Source organism: Physeter macrocephalus, chromosome 8 (genome assembly GCF_002837175.3).
Source record: "Physeter macrocephalus isolate SW-GA chromosome 8, ASM283717v5, whole genome shotgun sequence".
Lineage (NCBI taxonomy): Eukaryota > Metazoa > Chordata > Mammalia > Artiodactyla > Physeteridae > Physeter > Physeter macrocephalus.
In genome coordinates, this window is record NC_041221.1 from 127,992,812 (window position 1) to 128,013,625 (window position 20,814).

General features: G+C 37.1%; 1 protein-coding gene across 5 annotated transcripts in view; it reads right to left on the reverse strand.

Moving 5' to 3' along the window:
• The window catches only part of RAPGEF6 (Rap guanine nucleotide exchange factor 6), a 221,817-nt gene that overhangs the window by 60,637 nt on the left and 140,366 nt on the right, over nt 1-20,814 (reverse strand). For all 5 annotated transcript variants that reach the window (XM_028493199.2, XM_028493202.2, XM_024115980.3 and 2 more), the window contains exons 12-16: nt 16,668-16,832; nt 13,613-13,720; nt 11,564-11,767; nt 8,488-8,596; nt 141-381 (exon numbers count right to left, since the gene is read on the reverse strand). In XM_028493199.2, coding sequence (XP_028349000.1) covers nt 141-381; nt 8,488-8,596; nt 11,564-11,767; nt 13,613-13,720; nt 16,668-16,832 — 827 coding nt within the window. The remainder of the gene's footprint in view (nt 1-140; nt 382-8,487; nt 8,597-11,563; nt 11,768-13,612; nt 13,721-16,667; nt 16,833-20,814) is intronic.

Sequence of the window (20,814 nt, forward strand, 5' to 3'; positions counted from 1 at the left end):
ACTTATTTATGGATTGCTTGTAGATTTTATGATGCAATAGTTGTATAAAAAAAAAAACTGACCCAAAACTTCCCTTCTCCCACAGAAATCTTTACAGTCAATAGGAAAATGCCTACATGACTAAGATTGCTGTTACCTACCTAAACAGTTTTGGAGGCAAGATACTAAATCGTGTTTTATCCAAAATCTTCCTGATTTTGTTTCTTCCACCTGAAACAGTATTTGCTTTTATTTTCTTGTTCCCTTTCTCCTGTGATGTCTGTTCAATATCTCCTGGTACATCCTGGATTGAGTGGCGATTACTTTTTTTTTCAGCAATTTTGGGAATATGAGGAACACCAGATTTCTCTTGTTCGGTCCTAGTAAGTAACTCTTTGAACACTGTGGAAATAAATAAATAAAACGGTCATTTCTTTTCTTCTCATTAGAAAGTTTTTATATCCACAACAAATTTTAAAAACAAACATAGTTGCTTTCTATCACTAGGCCTTTCACAGCCTCATCCATTAAAACTCATTTCATTATGAAATTTATACTCACCCTTTATTAAACAGCTATATCCATTTTTCAGCTTTTATACCTGACTGTACTTATGATGTTGTCCAATAGTGATAAAAGAAATTCACCCGGGAAAACAGAAATGAAGCAGGCAGACTGCCAGCATGTTTCAAAAGCCCAAGGTTCCTATTTAGGTAATAAGCAGTATAATATAATTGCTAATCAACCCAGATTTTACAGAAATAGATATTTAGATTCTACTATTTATATGTTATCCCTCATCATTTGAGATGAGATATAAGTACTTTAAGTCAGGCCCTGTTTTGTAAAATTTAGCCATCAACAAAATGGGAAGAGCTCTGCTGGACCCACTTTTACCAGAAACAAATAGTACTAAATTTTGTAATATATGACAATTTCCTCAAGGTGACATCTGTGAGACTTAATTCAGTAGAGTGAAAGCCACTAAGCATTCACTACAGTGGTCTGAAGTAAAAAACCAAGCATTTGTAGATAACTTTCTATCAATCCTAAGTCTGGTGAGTTATACTTCATCCTTAAGGAAAGTACAAGCACAGTGGGCCATTTGCCTTTCCAGCAATCTCTTTGCCTAGATCCAGGCAAGCTTATGAAAAGCACAGTTTCTGTCTTCAAGATAACGGAAATCTTTGGGAGTCACCTTTCACAGATACTTTGCTTGATTAAAATACAGTAAATTCTTTTCAGTTGTCTTAAAAAAATTTCACTTTATTTTAAGCCATGTGGTAAAAATAAAAATGCTTTTTTGAGCTAAAATCAAGATACTCATCCATTCAAAAAATATTTACTGACCTATGAACACATCAAGCATTATGCCAGATGTTTGCAGATTCCTCCTGCTGTGAAACACAGTCAGTCAAAGATATATGGTATGGAGAGAACATAACGCGAGGAACTAGTTAAAAGAGCAAGAAAGGGAAAATTGTCCTTCATTAAGTCACTGTGTTAAGAAGAGATCAGTAAAGTGAGTTGATTTTAACTAGGCAAAGGGAGAAGAAGGATTAATTCTAGGTAGAGGAAATCTCAAGTTTAAAGTACCTGTAGTAGAAGGAAAATTCAAGAAAATGAAGATGACTAAAGAACAAGGTAGAGAAAGGGCTTGATAATGCTATGGTAAGGTGTCTGAATTTTCTGTTAAGAGCAACAGGAAATCTCTGGGCAGCAGATATCCCTGGCTGCAGTGTGTATGTAAGGTGACTCAAGAGTGTAAAAAGTAGTTTATATCTTCACTGGACTTGTGTATATAAGTAAAAATCTGCAGAGCTTGTGATTTGTAGATAAAGAAATGATTGTGTTAAACTAAAAAAAAAATAGTGAGGGACAAAAATTAATGTCGGTAAGCAAATATAATTACAATACCATTAAACATCAATATCAGATATAATATATGAACCAAAAATGAAGGTGTCCAAGAATAAAAGAAATGTTTAACAAATTTGACTACACAAAGATTAAAGATTTCTCTCTCTACATATATGTATGTGTGTATGTGTATTTAGACACACAACCCAAAACAAATGAACAAACAAGGAAAGTCAAAAGACAACTGGGGAAAAAATGTGCAACCCTTAAGACCAAGAAATACTGTTATTTATTTATAAGGCATTCAAACAAATCAATAAAAGATGAATAACAACGTGAAAATGGACACATGAAGACTGTTCATAAAGAAGAAATGTTAGCCATAAAAAAAGTGCTCAACTTCCTACATTATTAAAGACTGTATATCAGAAACTGTAAAGTTGATTATACCCACTGCAGAGGCATTCATACATTGATGAATGAAGCGTACACAGATTGGGGAAACTTTTAGAAAGTAAAACCGCAGTAACTATAAAAGTAATTCCACTGTGAGGAATTTATCTTATAGCTATATCTATATAAACATAAAAGATAAGTACAGGGCTTCCCTGGTGGCACAGTGGTTGGGAGTCCGCCTGCCAATGCAGGGGGCGCGGGTTCGTGCCCCGGTCTGGGAGGATCCCGCGTGCCGCGGAGCGGCTGGGCCCGTGGGCCATGGCCGCTGGGCCCGCGCGACCGGAGCCTGTGCCCCGCGGCGGGAGAGGCCGCGGCAGTGAGAGGCCCACGTACCGCAGAAAAAAAAAAAAAAGGCATGTACAAAGGATTACTACATCATTGTAAATAGCAAAAACTATAAACAACCTAAAACATCCATCAATATGACATCAGATCAATAGATTATGATAATAGTGTGATGGAATTCGATGCAATAACAATTACACAAGAAGTAAACCTGTACGAACTGCTGTGGAAAGGTATAGAATATTGTACAAAATATGGTCCCACTGGGTGTCTTTCTTTAGTATTGTAATTTGCAAAACATGCATGTATTACTTTTATTAAACAATTAAAATGCTAATAATAAAATTATCTGAGTGGTGTGATTTTTAAAGATGTTAGAAAGTTGTGAAAAGTAAGAGGAATGGATGAATAAAAACTCCAGAGCAGGAAGAGGGTAAACTGAGATTACCAGCTGTTTTCTTCTCTGGGGACATTTGCTGATCTAAATATAAACAGAAGGTGAGGCTCAGGAAGAAGGACTCTACTAGAGGAAACAGAACTTTCGATGGCTCCAAGTACTGGCAAGAAAACTGGAATACAGAGAGGCACCAAAGCAGTGTCACTTTCCTTCATGAGATATCTCTATTATTAAGACAAGGCACGAGGCTGGAAATTTCTTAGAATCTCATGGTACTCAGGAGACAAAGTCACACAACAAGGAGAGACTTCCAACAAACACACAACAGATTTATCTGCTTGGGGTGGGAGGCTAAAGAGCTAAGCTCAAAATCTCTGAAGGGAAAAACTTACAAAAAAAGGAGACAGAAAGGTACCAGATTCTGAATCAAGAGATGGAGGTGGGGGAGGAGGTAGGAGGACAAGGTTGAATAAGCAGAGTGAAATTTCCCACAATCTCTCAGTGGTTAGAGACAAAGTTCCATTAGAGGAGGGGCCTACATCAAGCACATGACAAGTCTCTCAACTTGAAACCCAATGGACACAGTCTAAGTAATTCTGCAACCCAGCCTGACCCAGCTCAATTCCCCTTACCCTATGTGATTAAACAGAGGAAATGGCAAATCCCATCGGTGAGAAAATACTAATTTCACTACTAAGGTTCCTTTATATACAATGTACTGCATACAATAAAAATTTTAAGACTCACAAAGAAAGAAAATAGCCAGAGGGAAAAACAGAATAAAAGATAATCCAAATGTTAGAGTTAACACACAAGGACTTTATAATAACCATTATAAATATATTACAGAACATAGAGGAAAAGAGATAAAATGGATAAAAAGATGAAGAAAAAGATGAAGAAGTGCAACAGAGAACTGGAGATTCAAGTGGATATTCCAGAACTGAAAAATATCTAAAATTAAATTCAGTGCATGCATTTATCAGTAGACTGGATACAGCAGAAAATAGGATTACTTTCTTAAACACAGGTCATTACAAAATACCCAGACTGAAAGAAAGAAAAAATTGGAAAGAATAGAACAGAATGTAAGAGATAGATGGGACACAAATCTTCTAACATATAAGTAACTGATTTCCCACATGGGAGGGAAAGAAAAAGGGGCAGTAGTAAGTAATAATGGCCATGAAATTTTGAAAACTGATAAACAAACAACAATGCACAAATTCAAATGCTGAGCAAACCCCATACAAAATAAATACAAAGAAAACTGTGACGAATCCTTGTTACAGTTAAAATTGCTCTGAGTCGTATTTGCATCCTATGGGAAATGCTGGTATTTTTGTTTAGCCTTCTGCAGACTGTGGTTCTAGTGTTCAATTTTCAAAGCCTCTGCAGTGCTATACAGATTTGTCCACTTTGTACCACCTAGTGGTCAGTCTGGGACCTGAGTAGAGGTCTGCTTGGGCCAGTTCTCAAAGTCTATGACATGCTAAATAGGATCAGATTCACGCACCTACAGGATGGGGGTGAGCCCAGGATTTCATAAACAACTTTATGGGGTTGTTTTCTCCATCTTAGTTATCAACCTGGTACTTTCTAGTTCCTTAGGCCCCCTTTTTTGGACCTCTAGAGGGAAACCGTCCACTGCAGTGCCTTAGGGGCCAAGTAGAGGGGGACACAGAGAGTGGGGGAAAAAAACAGTGACACTGGCTTTGTTTTCTTGGAGCCACTGCTTCACTAAAGGGTGAGGAACATTTTGTCAGTCAATGCCACTGGATTGCTTGGAGGCTGGGGCCTGAGAATATGGAGAAAACAAGAGTGAAAAGAAAAAAATCTGTGGGAATCCCCCCTGTCTGAGCTTTAGGAGTTTCCTTTCCCATTCCTTACGTCAGGCTGCTTCAGGGTCCTTCTAGGTCTGCACCATAATATTCACATCCAGGTTTCATGTTGCCCTGAGTCCAGTCCAGGGGATATGGGAGTGAAAAAAATTGGTAAATTCACTTCTGGCGGTGGTACTTTGAATTCTCTGAGTTCTCAAATAGATGGATCATGATTTTTGTTTAGATTTTATTGTTGAGTTCAGTGGGAAATGAAGGGTAGCATGTGTTTACTCCATCTTAACCAGAACTAGAATCCTTAATTTGCTTTTTATCTTCAGGGGCATAAGGACATATCAAATAGCACATTAAAGTCTGTGTTTAATATTCTGGAGCTCCTACGGTTCTGTTTCTGTTGGTTCTGGCTTAAAATGATTTTTAAAAGGGCCTCACAATGTTTGATTGTTTGACTCCGTATTTGGAAACTTATTTTTACAAATAACAGGCTGCTGCTAGCATCTTCTAAAGAGGATTTCTATTTTCTTTTGCCAGGTACTGGAGACCTAGGGCCAGGTCAAAACTTGAGGTTTTTCTGAGTTGCCTAGAGTACAGTCCACATTCTCTTCAAAGTTAGATACTCAAGTTCTCAATCAGGAACAAATGTTGTTATGCTAGAGTGTTCTGGCCTTTGGTAGGCTCTACGCTACGAACCTTCTCTCAGCAGCTCCTTCTCTCAGCTACATTCTATGGATGGGAAAATAGCCCTGGGAAAAAAAACATCCTTTGGGGTGTACAGTCTCAGGATAAGTGGTAAGGGATTTGACACATCCAGAGTTTGTGCTTTTAACAAGTGCAGTATTCCAACTCTTTCACCTTTTCCTGGGAGCCTTTTGCCAAAAAAAGCTCAGTCTCTCAGTTGCTTTTTCTGTACTGGTAAATGCTCCAGGGCAGATATGGCTCCAGTTTACCACTTTAAGGTCTAACTTCTCTGTTCAATGGCAGGTAACTCTTCACTAGCCAGCTCCTTTAGTTGTTCTCAGTCAATACTAGAAATAGAAGACAAGTTTTTTAAACTAATTTTGCTCACATTATAGGTGGTCCTTTGAATTGGGAGTCACATCTTTCTTTCACTCTGGAATGGCCTCTGCCATTGTTTCCTAAATACTTTCTTCTTCACATTTTCTTTTAGATCTCTTGGGATAGTGCTCAATTGCATTTTGTCTTTTTTTGCTCTATAAAGTTGATTTTCTCAAGTTACCTATTCCTTCTACTGAATGTTTCTGTCTTTTCTACTAAAATATTTCTTTGCATATTTAAAATAACCCCAAGAGGTATTTTTCTCAGTGACTGCCTTTTTTCCAAATACCCTGTTCTTGTTTTAAGGAATGAATTTTTAAATCTCTCTGTACAGAGTTCTAGAAATGGTTTTCTTCTCCTCCTCAAATTAACTATTTTCTCCAAAATCTGTAAGCTCACTTACTAGGTTCTTTACCATCACCCCTCAATAATCCTGGTTCTCTTATAACTGGTGATCCCTTGCTGTCAGTTCTAATTAACACAAAATGACCAAGTACCCAGTATCATCTAAACAAATCTGTTTTCTGGTCACAGCTCATCTTTTTGTAGGTGTTCTGACTGTGAATTCCATGCAGGATGACCTAACTGCTCAACTTTGCTTCATGATAATGCCAGAGTTACTGGGACTTTATTCCAGGTACCACATCCAGAATAAAATGCTCCATTTCAACAAATATTCTACTAATATTTCTTTGAGATACTCTTTGGTGTTTTTTGCATGGGGAGAATGTTGACTGATTACACTCTGGCTGGGGCAAGGAAGGAGGTCTTGAGGGTATGGGCCCCCTTCTGTAGCACCACGTAACTCCCACACTCTGCAACATCCAATCTAGGGTTCTGTTGGGCAATTGCTTCTCACCATCCAAAGAGTTCGGAGGTTGTGGTTTCTCTTCCTCTTGCAGCCTTCAGATCAATTTTGTCTCCCAGGGTCCATGTTGTCAACCACTACATTATACTACCTCTATGTTTTTATACACAACCACATTTGATACTAGTAATTATTATGTGCCAGGAACAAAAAAAGTTTAAAGGTACTGATGCTTATAAGTACCCTACAAGGACTTCCTTGGTGGCGCAATGGTTAAGAATCCGCCTGCCGATGTAGGGGACATGGGTTCGAGCCCTGGTTCGGGAGGATCACACATGCCACAGAGCAACTAAGCCCGTGTGCCACAACTACTGAGCCTGCGCTCTAGAGGCCGCGAGCCACAACTACTGAGCCCGCGTGCCACAACTACTGAAGCCTGCGCCCCTAGAGCCTGTGTTCTGCAACAAGAGAAGCCACTGTAATGAGAAGCCTGCGCACCGCAACGAAGGGTAGCCCCTGCTCACCGCAACTAGAGAAAGCCCACGCACAGCAATGAAGACCCAATGCAGCCAAAAAATAAAATAAAAAAAAGAACCCTATGAAACAGAGCTGGAGAAACAGAATAGAGAGACTAAACAATATGCTTTAAGTGTCAGAGCAACCTCTGCTTTCATATTTTTCAAAATCAGAAACCTTTTATTTTAACCCAAAAGTTGATATTTCTAGATACTAGTCGAAAGTCTAGGAAATTCAAAAACTGTTAAGGTTTACTTATTCTATGCTAAACTTATATAATATTTGGAAATTGCCAATAGACTGTTATATGCCAGATTTAGCATGATGTAATTCAGTGAAAGGGACTCAAGTGAAAAGAGGAAAAACACCAAATGTTTCATTTTTCATTATGACTAAGTGCAGGATAAGGAAGAGCCAAAGTGGGGGGAAAACACACACACACACTTCCTTTTCCATAGGCACAGTTTTAAAATTCAACTCTTATTCCCCAAATTTCAACCTAAATGATGTAGAGAAATTTTTTTCCTTCCTACTTTATAAGGACTCTTAAATTTTCTTTGATAGTTTTAAATTGCTACTTTTTTTTTTTTTACTGTTGCCCTTCTCAGAATTTCAGAGAAAATCCTATGAAATCTAATCAAACTAAGTCACAGTCTTCCAAAAGTTAAAAAAAAAAAAACCCAAAGAGTAGATTAAGTTAAAAGTACAAGCTTAGCCCTTGCTTCATTCAAATAGTAACATTATCAAAACATATTATAGGAACAGTAATCAATATTTTTGCAAAGAAAGGTATACTGTTATTAAAAATCAGCAATTCACTGATTAATTAATTCAATATTTTACTCAATTTATTTCCATGAAACAGCTAATCTGGTATTCATATTATTATTTCAGAAAGCTAGCTAAAACATTAGAAGTAGACTGATTTGCACATTAGCAGGGAGAAAAAAAGCCTGACTATGACTTCTCAGTTTCATTCAGATCAATCTAAGTTTCATTCAGTATCTCCAGGCAAAGTACAGTACATAATACTCAGTAGACATTTCATAAATGACTAAGTGTGGTTGTACACCTATTTTAAAGCTAAGATTTCAAAATAATTAAATACAAATAAAAATTCTAGAATACAGAATACTATATCTCAGCACTAAAGATCCTAAAAATGTTCAAAAAGCTTAGATAGAAACATGCTTTAAGTATTTTTACTATCCTCCCTTTCACTGTAGTGATTTTTTTCTTTTGTATCACCAAACAAAAGGGCTCAGATAGCTTTTGACAACAAAACTCACCAAAAATGTTGGTCTTTACAGTAAGTGCAAGATGAGTATTATTCCTCAAAATTTCAAGGGCCTTCACAAACGTTATATTCTCAAAGTTTTGTCCATTTACTTCCATTATCTTGAGAAAAGTGTTTGAAAAATACAAATTAAGACAAAAACAGCATTAGTTATTTCTGCAATCTTAAGTTTAATGGTGAAAAAATAAAACTTAAATAAAATGCACCTATGTGTGAACAATGGTTATCCCTGTGAGTAGTGGAATTACTAATTTTTTTTCTCTGTATTGTGGTATTTTCCTAAACCTCTACTATAAACATTTTTTTTTAAGTTCATTCCCTCTGGGATCATACTAGAAAAAAATTTTTTAAAAACATAATGCTTTATATATGAAGGAAAATTTTTAATTGTGTCAGATCAGCTCATAAAGATTATCACCTGTGTATGTACAAATTTTAGTCAAGTATTCTAAATGCAAATTTACTGCATCTGAAAGAGAGAGAAATTCATTTAAAAGTGGTACTTTAAATACATCTAATATCATTTCCTGCCGCTGACTGAATCAGGCAGTCAAAAAGCAACAAGCACAACTGTGATGGGGTCTTGTTCCATTTGACGCTGCTGATCACTCACATCAGGGCTTCACAAACTTGGCTGCACCTCAGAATCATCAGGAAGCTTATTCAAAAAGCACTAATTCCAAGGAAAAAAGATAAAGAGATAAACACAATGAGAAAAAAAAAGGCTGCACAGAGGACAGATCTCAAGGATTGACACAAAGATTTCAAAAGGATAAAAAAGAGTGAGAAACAAAATATTAGGAAAAGAAAAAGAAAAAAAAAATCACAGAAGTAAAATTCCCAGAGTTCAAAAAAGTCTTCAGTCTACATACTGAAATGAATCATCTAGTACCAGGCAAATAAATAAATAAATAAAGAGATTTTTTTTTTTTTTTAAAAAGGTCCCATCAAAATTCTGAATTCCAAAGACTTAGAACAAAGACTCTATAAGGATCACTGAGGGGGTTGGTGTTGGGGGGTGGGGAGGAGGAGAACCAGAGGTACCTAGAAAAGAAAAATAAAGGATGGTTTGGACTTCTTTTGGGCCATACTAAATGATGTGATACTTTTCTGTGACTTCAATGTTCTGAGGAAAGAATGACTGTGATAAAAGATTTTTATACTCCACTGAACAAAAAAGTATCATCAAGACATGTAAGGACACATAAAGTTATAGTACTCATTTACCCTTTTTGAAAAAAGTACTAGAAAAGGTACTAGAAGTACTAGAAGACAATAGTGAGATAAAATAATGGGGACATATGGGCATAGATGAAGTGGAGGTGATCAATGAAATCAGTAAGGCAGGTGCAAATATCTAAATGATTGTTAATAATAAGCTTATGAAACTTAATGCAAATGTCAAAGTACTCTTAAAAGAGAACATCCATAATGTTAAAAAATGACTTATAATCTAGATCTAAAATCTCAGATAATTTCAACCATACTTGGGAGGACTGAGGGAAGAAGTAAAAACATGATAAATTTCTCTCCTCTGTCAGGAATGAAACCACTGGATTTTTCTTTTTTTTCTCCTTCCTGTGAAGAACGAGATTCTTAAATATGTTTACCAAAAAATACTAGAACAATAAATATAATGACTCCAGGTTCCTTGCTACTAGATATTCTTAATGAGTAGTCTGAGTAAGGTCCAGAAATCCCTATTCTATAAAACTCCCTTAGGGGAAGAAGGGTATCATTAAAACTTTATATCAGAGTTTCTTTTCTAAAATTACATCATTTTAAAAATTTTAAAATATTTTATTATGATATACATTTTACTTATTATGTGAGTTTCTTAACCCCTTGCACTATTAATATTTGGTCTGGATAACTCTGTTGTGGTGGCTGCTTTGTCACGGGGTGCTGTAGGCTCTTTAGCAGTATCCCTGGCCTCTATGCACTAGATGCCAGTAGTAATTCCCAAGTCATGATAATCAAAAATAACTCTAGACATCACCAAATGTCTCCTGGGTGACAAAATTACTGCTGGTTGAGAGCCACTGTCCTGAAGTGTAGACCTTTTCATAATGTGAAGGCCCTCTTTTTTTTGGCCTCGTGGCATGCGGGATCTTAGTTCCTTGACCAGAGATCAAACCTGTGCCCGCTGCAGTGGAAGCATGGACTCTTACCCACTGAACCACCAGGGAAGTCCCTGTGAATGCCCTCTTAATTTAAAAAAATGACAGCATGGTTTGGTTAAAAGTAAAATAAAGTCACATTCTAAATGAATGTGTGAATAAACCAAAATTTTTAAGTGGAACAAATTCAGCTTCCCAAGTGATTCAGCTAGATGAGAAACCACTCTTTGGTGTACATGAGAATTATCTAGAGAGCTTTGTTCAAAATACAGATTTCCAGTCTTCACCTCTGCAGAATGTGATTAATATGATTACTAAGACTGAGGTGGGTCTAGGAATTGTATTTTTTAGTAAAAAGGCTGTCCGTAATCTCATTTTTGAAATATATTGTTCTATAGTTAACTAATGCCTACATGGAGAGAATAAATCCCTATCAACTTACTCCTTTTTGTCTCCTTCCTTTTCCTAGTCCCTCAGCCAGCTCACTCTGCTTATGGATGTAATTCTGTTACCATATGAACATTATTTAAACCAAAACCATCATTTATGGTAATCTTAGGCCACTTAGAGGAAGGACAGAAGTGCTTACTCCTTTACAACATGCAAGGGTAGGGTGCTAATTCTCATATGGATCTTTCTGGAATACTGTGAAGTTGCCAATTGATAGAGCTTCCTAATCCTTGGAGGATATGCAGGACCATTCAGGTTGATAGTGGCCAGACTACCATGCTGTTTCTGGATGTATTATATCAAATTTACCATTAAAAGTAATGGATATATGACAAAGACATTTTTAAAATAAACGATTTAAAAAATACGACCTCTAAAAAGAAGCTTAAAAAATACTTCCTGAAATTTACCATGCTTACTTGAAGAAACAGCAGATGAGGAAAAAAGTAGCACACCTATTACTTATAAAAAGGCTTTAAGGGGTTGTTATTTACTTACCTGATCACCACGTTTCAGTCCTGCATCAGCAGCTTTGCTACCAGGTTCTACACCTTCAACAAAAATACCAAATGCCTTCTCACTTCCTCCATTTAGGCTGAAATGCAGAGGGGACTCCCGGGAAGCCTTTTGCAGCACAACCTGTCTCCACTTAGCCTTTGCAGCACAGGCGATATTCAATAACCGGAGATGACCATTCATTTTCTAGAAAGTAGAAAGAGGTAAGGTATATATAAATGTATATATTTATTCCTACAGGCTTTTAAAAATCACCTTAAAATTATTAGAATTAGAGCTATATTTAAAATATAGAGGAAATAAAGAACATATAAATAGGCGTAAATAAAACTGAAGGAGGGAAACATTCCATAGAGCACTCTCAAGAATAAGATCTCTTAATATGATTTTTTTTTTCGGTACGTGGGCCTCTCACTGTTGTGGCCTCTCCCCGTTGCAGAGCACAGGCTCCGGACGCGCAGGCTCAGCAGCCATGGCTCACGGGCCCAGCCGCTCCGCGGCATGTGGGATCATCCCGGACCGGGGCATGAACCCGTGTCCCCTGCATCGGCAGGCGGACTCTCAACCACTGTGCCACCAGGGAAGCCCTGATTTTTTTAAAGTTTCTAGAAAAGGTTAGAAAAGATTTCAAAGTGATGTCTCATTTAGAGAGGGATGACAAAAAAAATTTCTTATTCATTTTCTGAACCTTACTAATACATATTCTGTTATTACCATCTTGCTTATCTCCTGGCTGTTACATAAAACTAGAATCTTTTTAAACCTTTATTTAAAACCTTAAAGGACTTGAACCACCTTCCCAACATTGTCTAACATTCAAAGACACATTCAAGTCTCCATCTCTTCTAGAAATATTATTCTTATATTATTTTAGATCTTCCTATATTATTTTAGATCTTCCTTAAACTTAGTAATATTCTAACTTTCAGGTTCTAATATCAGTTTAATATTTAACTATTCTCAAATAGTGTACTAAGTAAATCTCATGTCTATAACAAGAAGCTAAATTTTTTTCAGGGTAGGAACCAAGTCTTACACCTGTTGTGATCCTATATAACAGCTTGGAGTATAAAGTAGAATTCAATAAATACTTGATGACTGACTCGATTACTGGGGAAAAAAATCCCATGACCGTAAGGCAGTTTCTATTTTCCATAAGCCCCTTGAATATTTACATAGCCAGCACTGGACGAGCCTCTATGGGCCTCTTAATCAAGTTCCCCGTTCATTCCCCCCATTTCACATAGAGCAGATGTGCTGCTGAAAAGGCTACAGGAACCAAGAGGTAAGGAAAGGGACAAAAAAATCTGCCAATTTCCCCCTCTTTATTCAACTTAATCCACTTGTACTATATGAGTAATAACAATGGCTCTTGAAAATTTGCTATGTGCCAGGTTTTGCTGGCAGATTCTTACGTTTATTAATTCACTAAAATCCCCACAACAATCTCAACAATCTAGAGGCTACTGTCTATAAAATAAGATAACTGAGGCATATAAGGTTGGACAACTTGTCCAAGTTCACATACCTACCAAGTGGTTAAGTCTGAACGTTAATTCAGGCAATCTGACTCCTGAGCTGCATTATTATTAACTTCCTAAAATTTCAAGTTTCTTGGAGCAGACAACAGACATAGTTTTATATCTAATGGGGAGAATAATATGGATTTACAAATAGCTACCATGAAAGTTAAGAAGACCTTGAGGGTATTAATCGTAGGTGTTGTATATTAAGAACAAGTGAAATCACATGCAGGCGGGAGACTTAGAAAGTCTAAAGTAGATCTGATAAAGTATGTGTATTTGTATGCCTAAATCAGTGAAGACTGTGGAAGAAGCATGATTTTTGTTTGGGCTGAAGTAGCAGAGGATGAACAGAAGTCTAGAATACAGATTTAGAAGTTCTCAGAACAGGCAATCAAGACACAGGAGAAGATGAAAGCTGTTCTGAGTTGCTATTCTTCGGGGGTGGGGTAGGAGGTTGGTAAGAATCCCTAAACTCTGAAGAAGATAAAATTCTTCTGAGCCTTACTGTATCTTCCAGATTTTTTTCAAATTCCTCCAGAAATCGAGTCATAGCAGGATCACCTTCAAAATCATTAAAATGATTATTTACCCATAATAATACAATCCGTGTTACCTGCGGAAACATGGAAGAGGCAGCATACGATTATACGAGAGGCATTCTTTCTGCAAAAGTAGGTTCCAAAAGCATGTCTTAAACCGAGGGGGAATTGAGCTTTATGGCTAATCCCTTTGCCCACCTGCTCACACACAAAAGGCTCATTCTAACAGAGAGGCATGTTTTAGTTTGAGCTTTTGCTTCCTTACGTACACAAGTAACAGAGAAAGCCAAGACTGCCTTCACTGAAAAAACAAGCCTGTATACTAACATGTAAGAAGTACATGGGATGTATATTTTGGACAGTATCTTAAAATGCAAGCCACCAAGAGCAGGCAAATGTCAAAAGTGTTTCTTTAGCTAAGAACATGTTTCACCAAAATTATAATAAAAATCTGAAACTTCCTTTGTAAATACTGTGTATTTTCAAAGTTGTGAACTGATTTATTACTTTGTGCCACAGATTAACAGAAAAGTTAAAAACTAACAAATGGAGGTTGAATTAAATAATGTGTCTACAGGGGACTCTACTCAGTGCTTTGTGGTGACCTAAATGCAAAGGAAATCCAAAAGAGAGGGGATATATGTATACGTATACCTGATTCACTTTGCTGTACAGCAGAAACACAACATTGTAAAGCAACTACACTCCAATAAATATTAATAATAATAATAAGCTTCTGAATATTAAGAAAAGACACAGGAGCCAAAATAAGATCAAAAGAAATAAGCCAGAGAATTTTCCAAAATCTAAAAAAAAAAAAAGGAAAAAAAAAAGTGCCTAACAATATAAGTAATTTAAGTCATATACTTTTAAAACTGTGGTAAAATACACATAAATCCACCATTTTAACCACTTTAAAGTGTACACTTCAGTGGCATTTAGCACATTCACAATTGTGTACAACCGTCCCCACTACTAGTTCTAGAACATTTCATCACCCCAAAAGAAAACCCCATTCCCAATAAGCAGTCACCTCCCATTCTACCCTCCTTCCAGCCCCTAACAGCCACTACTTACTTGCTTTTCCGTCTCTGTGATTTGTCTACCTGGATACCTCATACAATATGTGATCTTTTATGACTGGCTTCTTTGTCTTACCATAATATTTTCAAGGTTTATGCATGTTGCAGCATGTATCAGTATTTCATTTTTTTTTAATGGGTGAATAATATTTCATTATATGGTATACCATATTTTGTTTATCCATTCATCAGTTGATGGACATTTGGGTTGTTTCCACTTTTTGGCCATCATCAATAGTGCTGCTATGAACACTGCTTACAAACTTTTGTTTGCACACCTATTGGCTCTTTTGGATATATCCTTCAGGAGTAGAACTACTGGGTTATAAGGTAATTCTATGTTTAACTTTTTGAAGAACCGCTAAGCTGTTTTCCACAACAGCTACACCATTTTACATTACTATAAGCAATGTATGGGAATTCCATTTTCTCCACATCAACACCCTTAAAATGCTTGTTATTTCCTCTCCTTTTTGTAAGTCATCTTAGTGGGTGTGAAGTGATCAAAATCATCACTGTGGTTTTGATTTGCAATTTCCCTAATGACACTGAACATCTTTTTCATGTGATTGCTGGCCATTTACATATCTTCTTGGGAGAAATGTCTATTCAAGTCCTTTGTCCATTTTAAATTGTATTGTCTTTTTGGTGTTGAGTTGTAAGAGTTCTTTATACATTCTGGATACTAGACCCTTATCAGACATATGGTTTGCAAATATATTCTCCTATTTCATGTGTTGTCCTGTTTTTCCTGATAGTACCTTTAATGTAGAAAAGGTTTTAATTTTGATGAAGTTCAACATATCTATTTTTTCCATTGTTCAAGGTTGTGCTTTGGGTATCATACCTAAGAAACCATTGCCTAATCCAAGGTCATGATTTTTTTTCACCCCTTCTTTTTCTTTGAAGAGTATTATAGTTTTAGCTCTAATATTAGGTCTCTGATCCATTTTGAGTTAATACTGAATATGGTATAAAGGTCAAACTTCATTCTTTTACACATGAATATTTAGTTGTCCCTAAATCATATTTTTGTTCATTCTCTAGCATGTCTTTATTTCCTCAGCAACCTAAGTAACTATATATAATTTCAAAATCAGGGGGAAGGCAAGCCTGTAGTTTTGGACACTTGAGTTTCCAAGACAATAGAATTCCACAGTCCAACTACATCTAACTTATTTCCCTTAAAGTATAACTCAGAAAGATACACCAAGCAATTATTATTAATTATTATGGCCCTACTTTTATTTTTTTTAAAATGACTAACTTCCTACCTGTTACTGAGGTAGTTTACTGGTAGTAATGTACCAGTAGCTGAGGTATCACTATTCTTTCCATGAGAAGTACAAACACCCCATAAAATAAGGTAAGATAATCTATTTATAACAGCAAACAATGTTTAATGCAAAAAAACCCCAACAAAACAACAAAACTCAAAGCTAGATTAAAATAAGTTACAGCAGTGGTAAATTAAGGTCAAAAAGATAAACTGTTTTAAAATGATTATAAAGCCTTTAACTCAAAAATCAATGTATTTCTAATTCTATTTAGATTGTTTCTAAGCCCTCTTGAAAAAATTTACTTGGTGAATATTCTTTCTAAACTATTAAATGACTTTTAAATGTTTTACTGATCTCCTCAGTAACCACCAAGTAGTTTGATAAAGTGTAAAAATATTATCATCCATCTTCTGAATTTATAGCTACACCACAGCCTGCTTTCAGTTTTTGCCTTTTAAAAGGCAAAATATCCACTTTTAACATTTTATTCTGTCATAAAAGTAACCAAGCAGAGATATGTCTATACTGATTCACTAACTTTTTAGGCCAATTGAATCTTATCAAAATAAACATTTAATCTGTCAATTGTAAAAGGTTTTGCGGAAATAAAATTTTAAAGTTAAAATCACTTTCATGCCTTTTATAATTATAAAACCAACCTTATCCCTTAAGCTGTCAATTTTAAACCATTCCAATAGTTTGGTCCCAACATCCAAAGGACTTTCAAGAAATGTTCTATAAGTTAATAGGAAATCTTCTATATAAGTTGGGTCCACAATGGAATGCTCTTCTATTAAATGCATGATGAGACGTTCAGGTGTTGCCTAAAAAAGAAAAATATAGGAAGAATTAGAAAATAAACAAGTAGCTCAGGAACCAAAGAACTCCTATTGATTACTTCCTTTTGTAGCCACTCTATTACAAAGTCCTTGAAGTAAAGTTTCACCTTTAAAACCCTCAGCACTGGGAGTAGGTAGTCTCTCTAGTTTGTAGTCCACCATCACCCAGAGGTTTAGAGAGAGAAAAGGCAGAGGAAAAAACATGCACAACAGCATTTACTCGGCTGTAGCTGTTTTTATTGGCATTTCATCATAGGAATGGGGGGATATTGTAATTTTAATGGCATTTCATCATAGGAATGGGGAGTAAAGAGAGAAAGAGGTAAGAGTTAAATTAAAGAAGTAAATGAAGTTTTCTTCCAAATTTAAGCATCCTTAAATTCTCTTCTGTCCCAGGCTATAGGAACAACATAGCAGCTCAAGATAGCTTGTTTTATTGTTGTTACTTCCTGGAATAGAGGCTTCCTCTTCTATGGTTTCTTCATTCTAGTTCACCAGAGGAACCAGAAGTTCTATAGATAGTTTTTACATTAACTCAGAGTTTAACTGCTTGCCTGTTTCCCAATTTATAAAAAGGAATGCAAACAACATTTATCTACTGTTCCTTCTTGAGCTTCTGAATCAGTGTTAAACTTTATTACCTTAGCAGCATTTTCAAAAATGGGTACACAAAACAAATACAGAAATAAACCAGATGTTAAGCCAAATATAAAAACCAACTGTTGCCCATAACCTCAAATATCAATTTGTTGCATTCATCCAAAGAATTTCACTGGCCAGAATTATTGCATGGCAAACATAGATTAATATTAACAGTGTTCTTATTTAAGAATTTATTAAAAAATAAAAAAAAGGGTACCCCACTGCTAATAAGGTATGTAAATCATTTCTCTAGAAGGAAGTCAGAGGAAAGGCTCTTTGAATTACCTATTTAAGGGACAAGACAACCATAGATCATTCTTATTCTTCTCCCACCCTCCAAAACACTCCAAGAACACCAAATTGGGTCTATCATTAAGGCAAATCACAATCTGAGTTCACTTAAATGTGGTTCTTAGATCATATATAGCTAAGTCAGGGGTGGAGATGATCAACATGTTAAAGAAAGGCCATTATTCTGATTAGCTAAATCACTGAGGCAGGATCTCTGTGGAGACTAGGCCATATATTTAAAACTGTATTTAAAGACAAGTCCCTGGGACTTCCCTGGTGGTTCAGTGGTAAAGAAACTGTGGATGAAGAGCACAGAGTGGCTAATTACTTTTGAATCATTTCCTTGAAGAAAATGTCACCTAGGGACTTCCCTGGTGGTTCAGTGGTAAAGAATCCACCTTACAATGCAGGGGATTCGGGTTTGATCCCTGGTTAAGGAATTAAGATCCCACATGCCGCGGGGCAACTAAGCCCGTGCACCACAACTACTGAGCTTGCACACCTCAGCTAGAGAGCCCACGCGCCCTGGAGCCTGTGCGCCACAACTAGAGAAGAGAAAACCCGCATGCCACAACTAGAGAGAGGCCTGTGCACCACAAGAAGATACCACGTGCCGCAACTAAGACCCGACGCAGCCAAAAATAAATAAAATAAATAAATAATAAATAAATCTTAAAAAAAAAAAAAAAAGACAAGTCCCACTGTCATGCAGAGGCATGTTACCAAACTGCTCACTAGCATCCAATAAGGTGGCTGCTGGGTGACGCAGTACACAGAGTGGGCAGGTGAAGGAGATGGCTGCCATGGTAGAGGTTGGTTATGATGAGCAAATAAGTAAATATACAGAGCATAACAAGAGCCACTGTTGGATAAAGTATTTACAAGTAGGGGAAGGAAAAGGCTACCAAAAACTTTGTGGTATAGTACTGGAACTGGGAGTACTGGTATGAACTCTTGACTGTTATCAATAGATAGATATAAGAAGATATAGGTGTGTATGAATTTATAATAAACAAATACATATATTTCCTACCTCTGCCTCATGAAAAGTTCTAGAAGCAATGACACCACAGTAGCAGTGAACAGAATACCCAGATCTTGGTTTTTTAATGCTGTTCTCTACTAGAAGGATCCAGGGCTCTCTGGAGAAATGTCTGATTCCAAAGCAGGGGCAGTAAAAGATAAGCCTGGAACACCTCGTTTTGCCAGATAATAATGAAGCTCTCAAAAAATGATGGGGACATGTCAAAAGGATACAGGAATCAGCCTTAAGAGAGTCCCACTGGCCAAATCTGGGACAATCTGACGATCAGAACAACACTGACGGTAAGGGAATACAATACGTGAGACCATAACAATATAATTAAAGAGGGGAGAATGCTCATTCTTAGAGTAGAATGACAATAAATGTAGAAGAAATAATGGAAAAAGAAAATCACCATTACAGGCAGGAGTAGTCAATCGAAGTAAAGACTGGTGGATAGAGGTTTGTAAGACATACTGACACCATCCCAGAACATCAATGCTCCAAATGCTCATCAATTACAATGGGTAAAATGGTGGCTTTAAGTGAAGAAACTTGACAGACACCAAGAGGACCAGGTGATTAAGGTTAACTTCACTGGTGGTGAGACAGGTTGACATTGTATGCTCTGAGAAGAGCACATTATTTCTGTGGAATTCCTGCCTGGAAAGCATGACTGTAGTCTGGGAATGAGGCAACACTGGATAGATCTCGTCTGAGGGTCATATTACAGACTATAAGGGCTGTATTCTTTAAAACTGCTGAGAATGTGAATAGGGAAAGACTGTTCCTGGCGTAGACTTAAGTGACATGACAACTAAATGCAACTGTGTGCCTGGATGAGATTCTGAACCAAAAAGGAAAAAAGAGCCATTGTTGGGATAGTTGGTGAAAATCTAAATAGCGTCTGTGGACTGAATGGTTTTACTTTATCAATGTACATTTCCTAACTTGAAGGTTTCTATGGTGTTTATACAGGAGACTGTTCTTGCTTTTAGGAAATACACAATGAAACATTTAGGAGTGAGGAGGCATCACATTTGCAGATTGCTCTCCAACGGTTAAAAAAGACTGATGATAATGGAGAAAATGCAGTGAAATGTTAACAGCTGGGGAATCTGAGTCAGGGTGTTCGCTGTACTTTTCCTGCAACTCTTCTGTAAGTTTGAAATTACAGGGCTTCCCTGGTGGCACAGTGGTTAAGAATCCGCCTGCCAATGTAGGAGACACGGGTTTGAGCCCTGGTCCAGGAAGATCCCACATGCTGCGGAGCAACCACGTCTGTGCGCCACAACTACTGAGCCTGAGCTCTAGAGCCTGCAAGCCACAACTACTGAGCCCGCGTGCCACAACTACTGAAGCCCGTGTGCCTAGAGCCTGTGCTCCACAACAAGAGAAGCCACCGCAATGAGAAGCCTGCGCACCGCAACAAAGAGCAGCCCCTGCTCGCCGCAACTAGAGAAAAGCACGCGTGCAGCAACAAAGACGCAATGCAGCCAAAAATAAATAAATAAATTTGTTAAAAAAAAAAAAAAGAAAAAAGAAATTATAAAAGTATAAGGCTCAGGCTTCCCTGGTGGCGCAGTGGTTGAGAGTCCACCTGCCGATACAGGGGACACGGGTTCGTGCCCCAGTCCGGGAAGATCCCACATGCTGCAGAGCGGCTAGGCCCGTGAGCCATGGCCACGAAGCCTGCGCGTCCGGAGCCTGTGCTCCGCAACGGGAGAGGCCACAACAGTGAGAGGCCCACGTACCGCAAAAAAAAAAAAAAAAAAAAAAAAAATAAGGCTCACCATGAGCCTTCATAAAAAGATAAGTCTATGGCAGTCCACATATATACTCATTTTTTTCTACATAGAAAGCTTACGCCTATCAACTTAAGAAAAGAAAAAGACAGTGTGGAGGAATAGCCTGACTCCTGAGGAATATCTTATCTGACACCAGTTCCTCCTATTGTTAAATAAGCTTCTGCACTTATTTCCTCTCTTGCAACTAGAATTGCTCTATTTT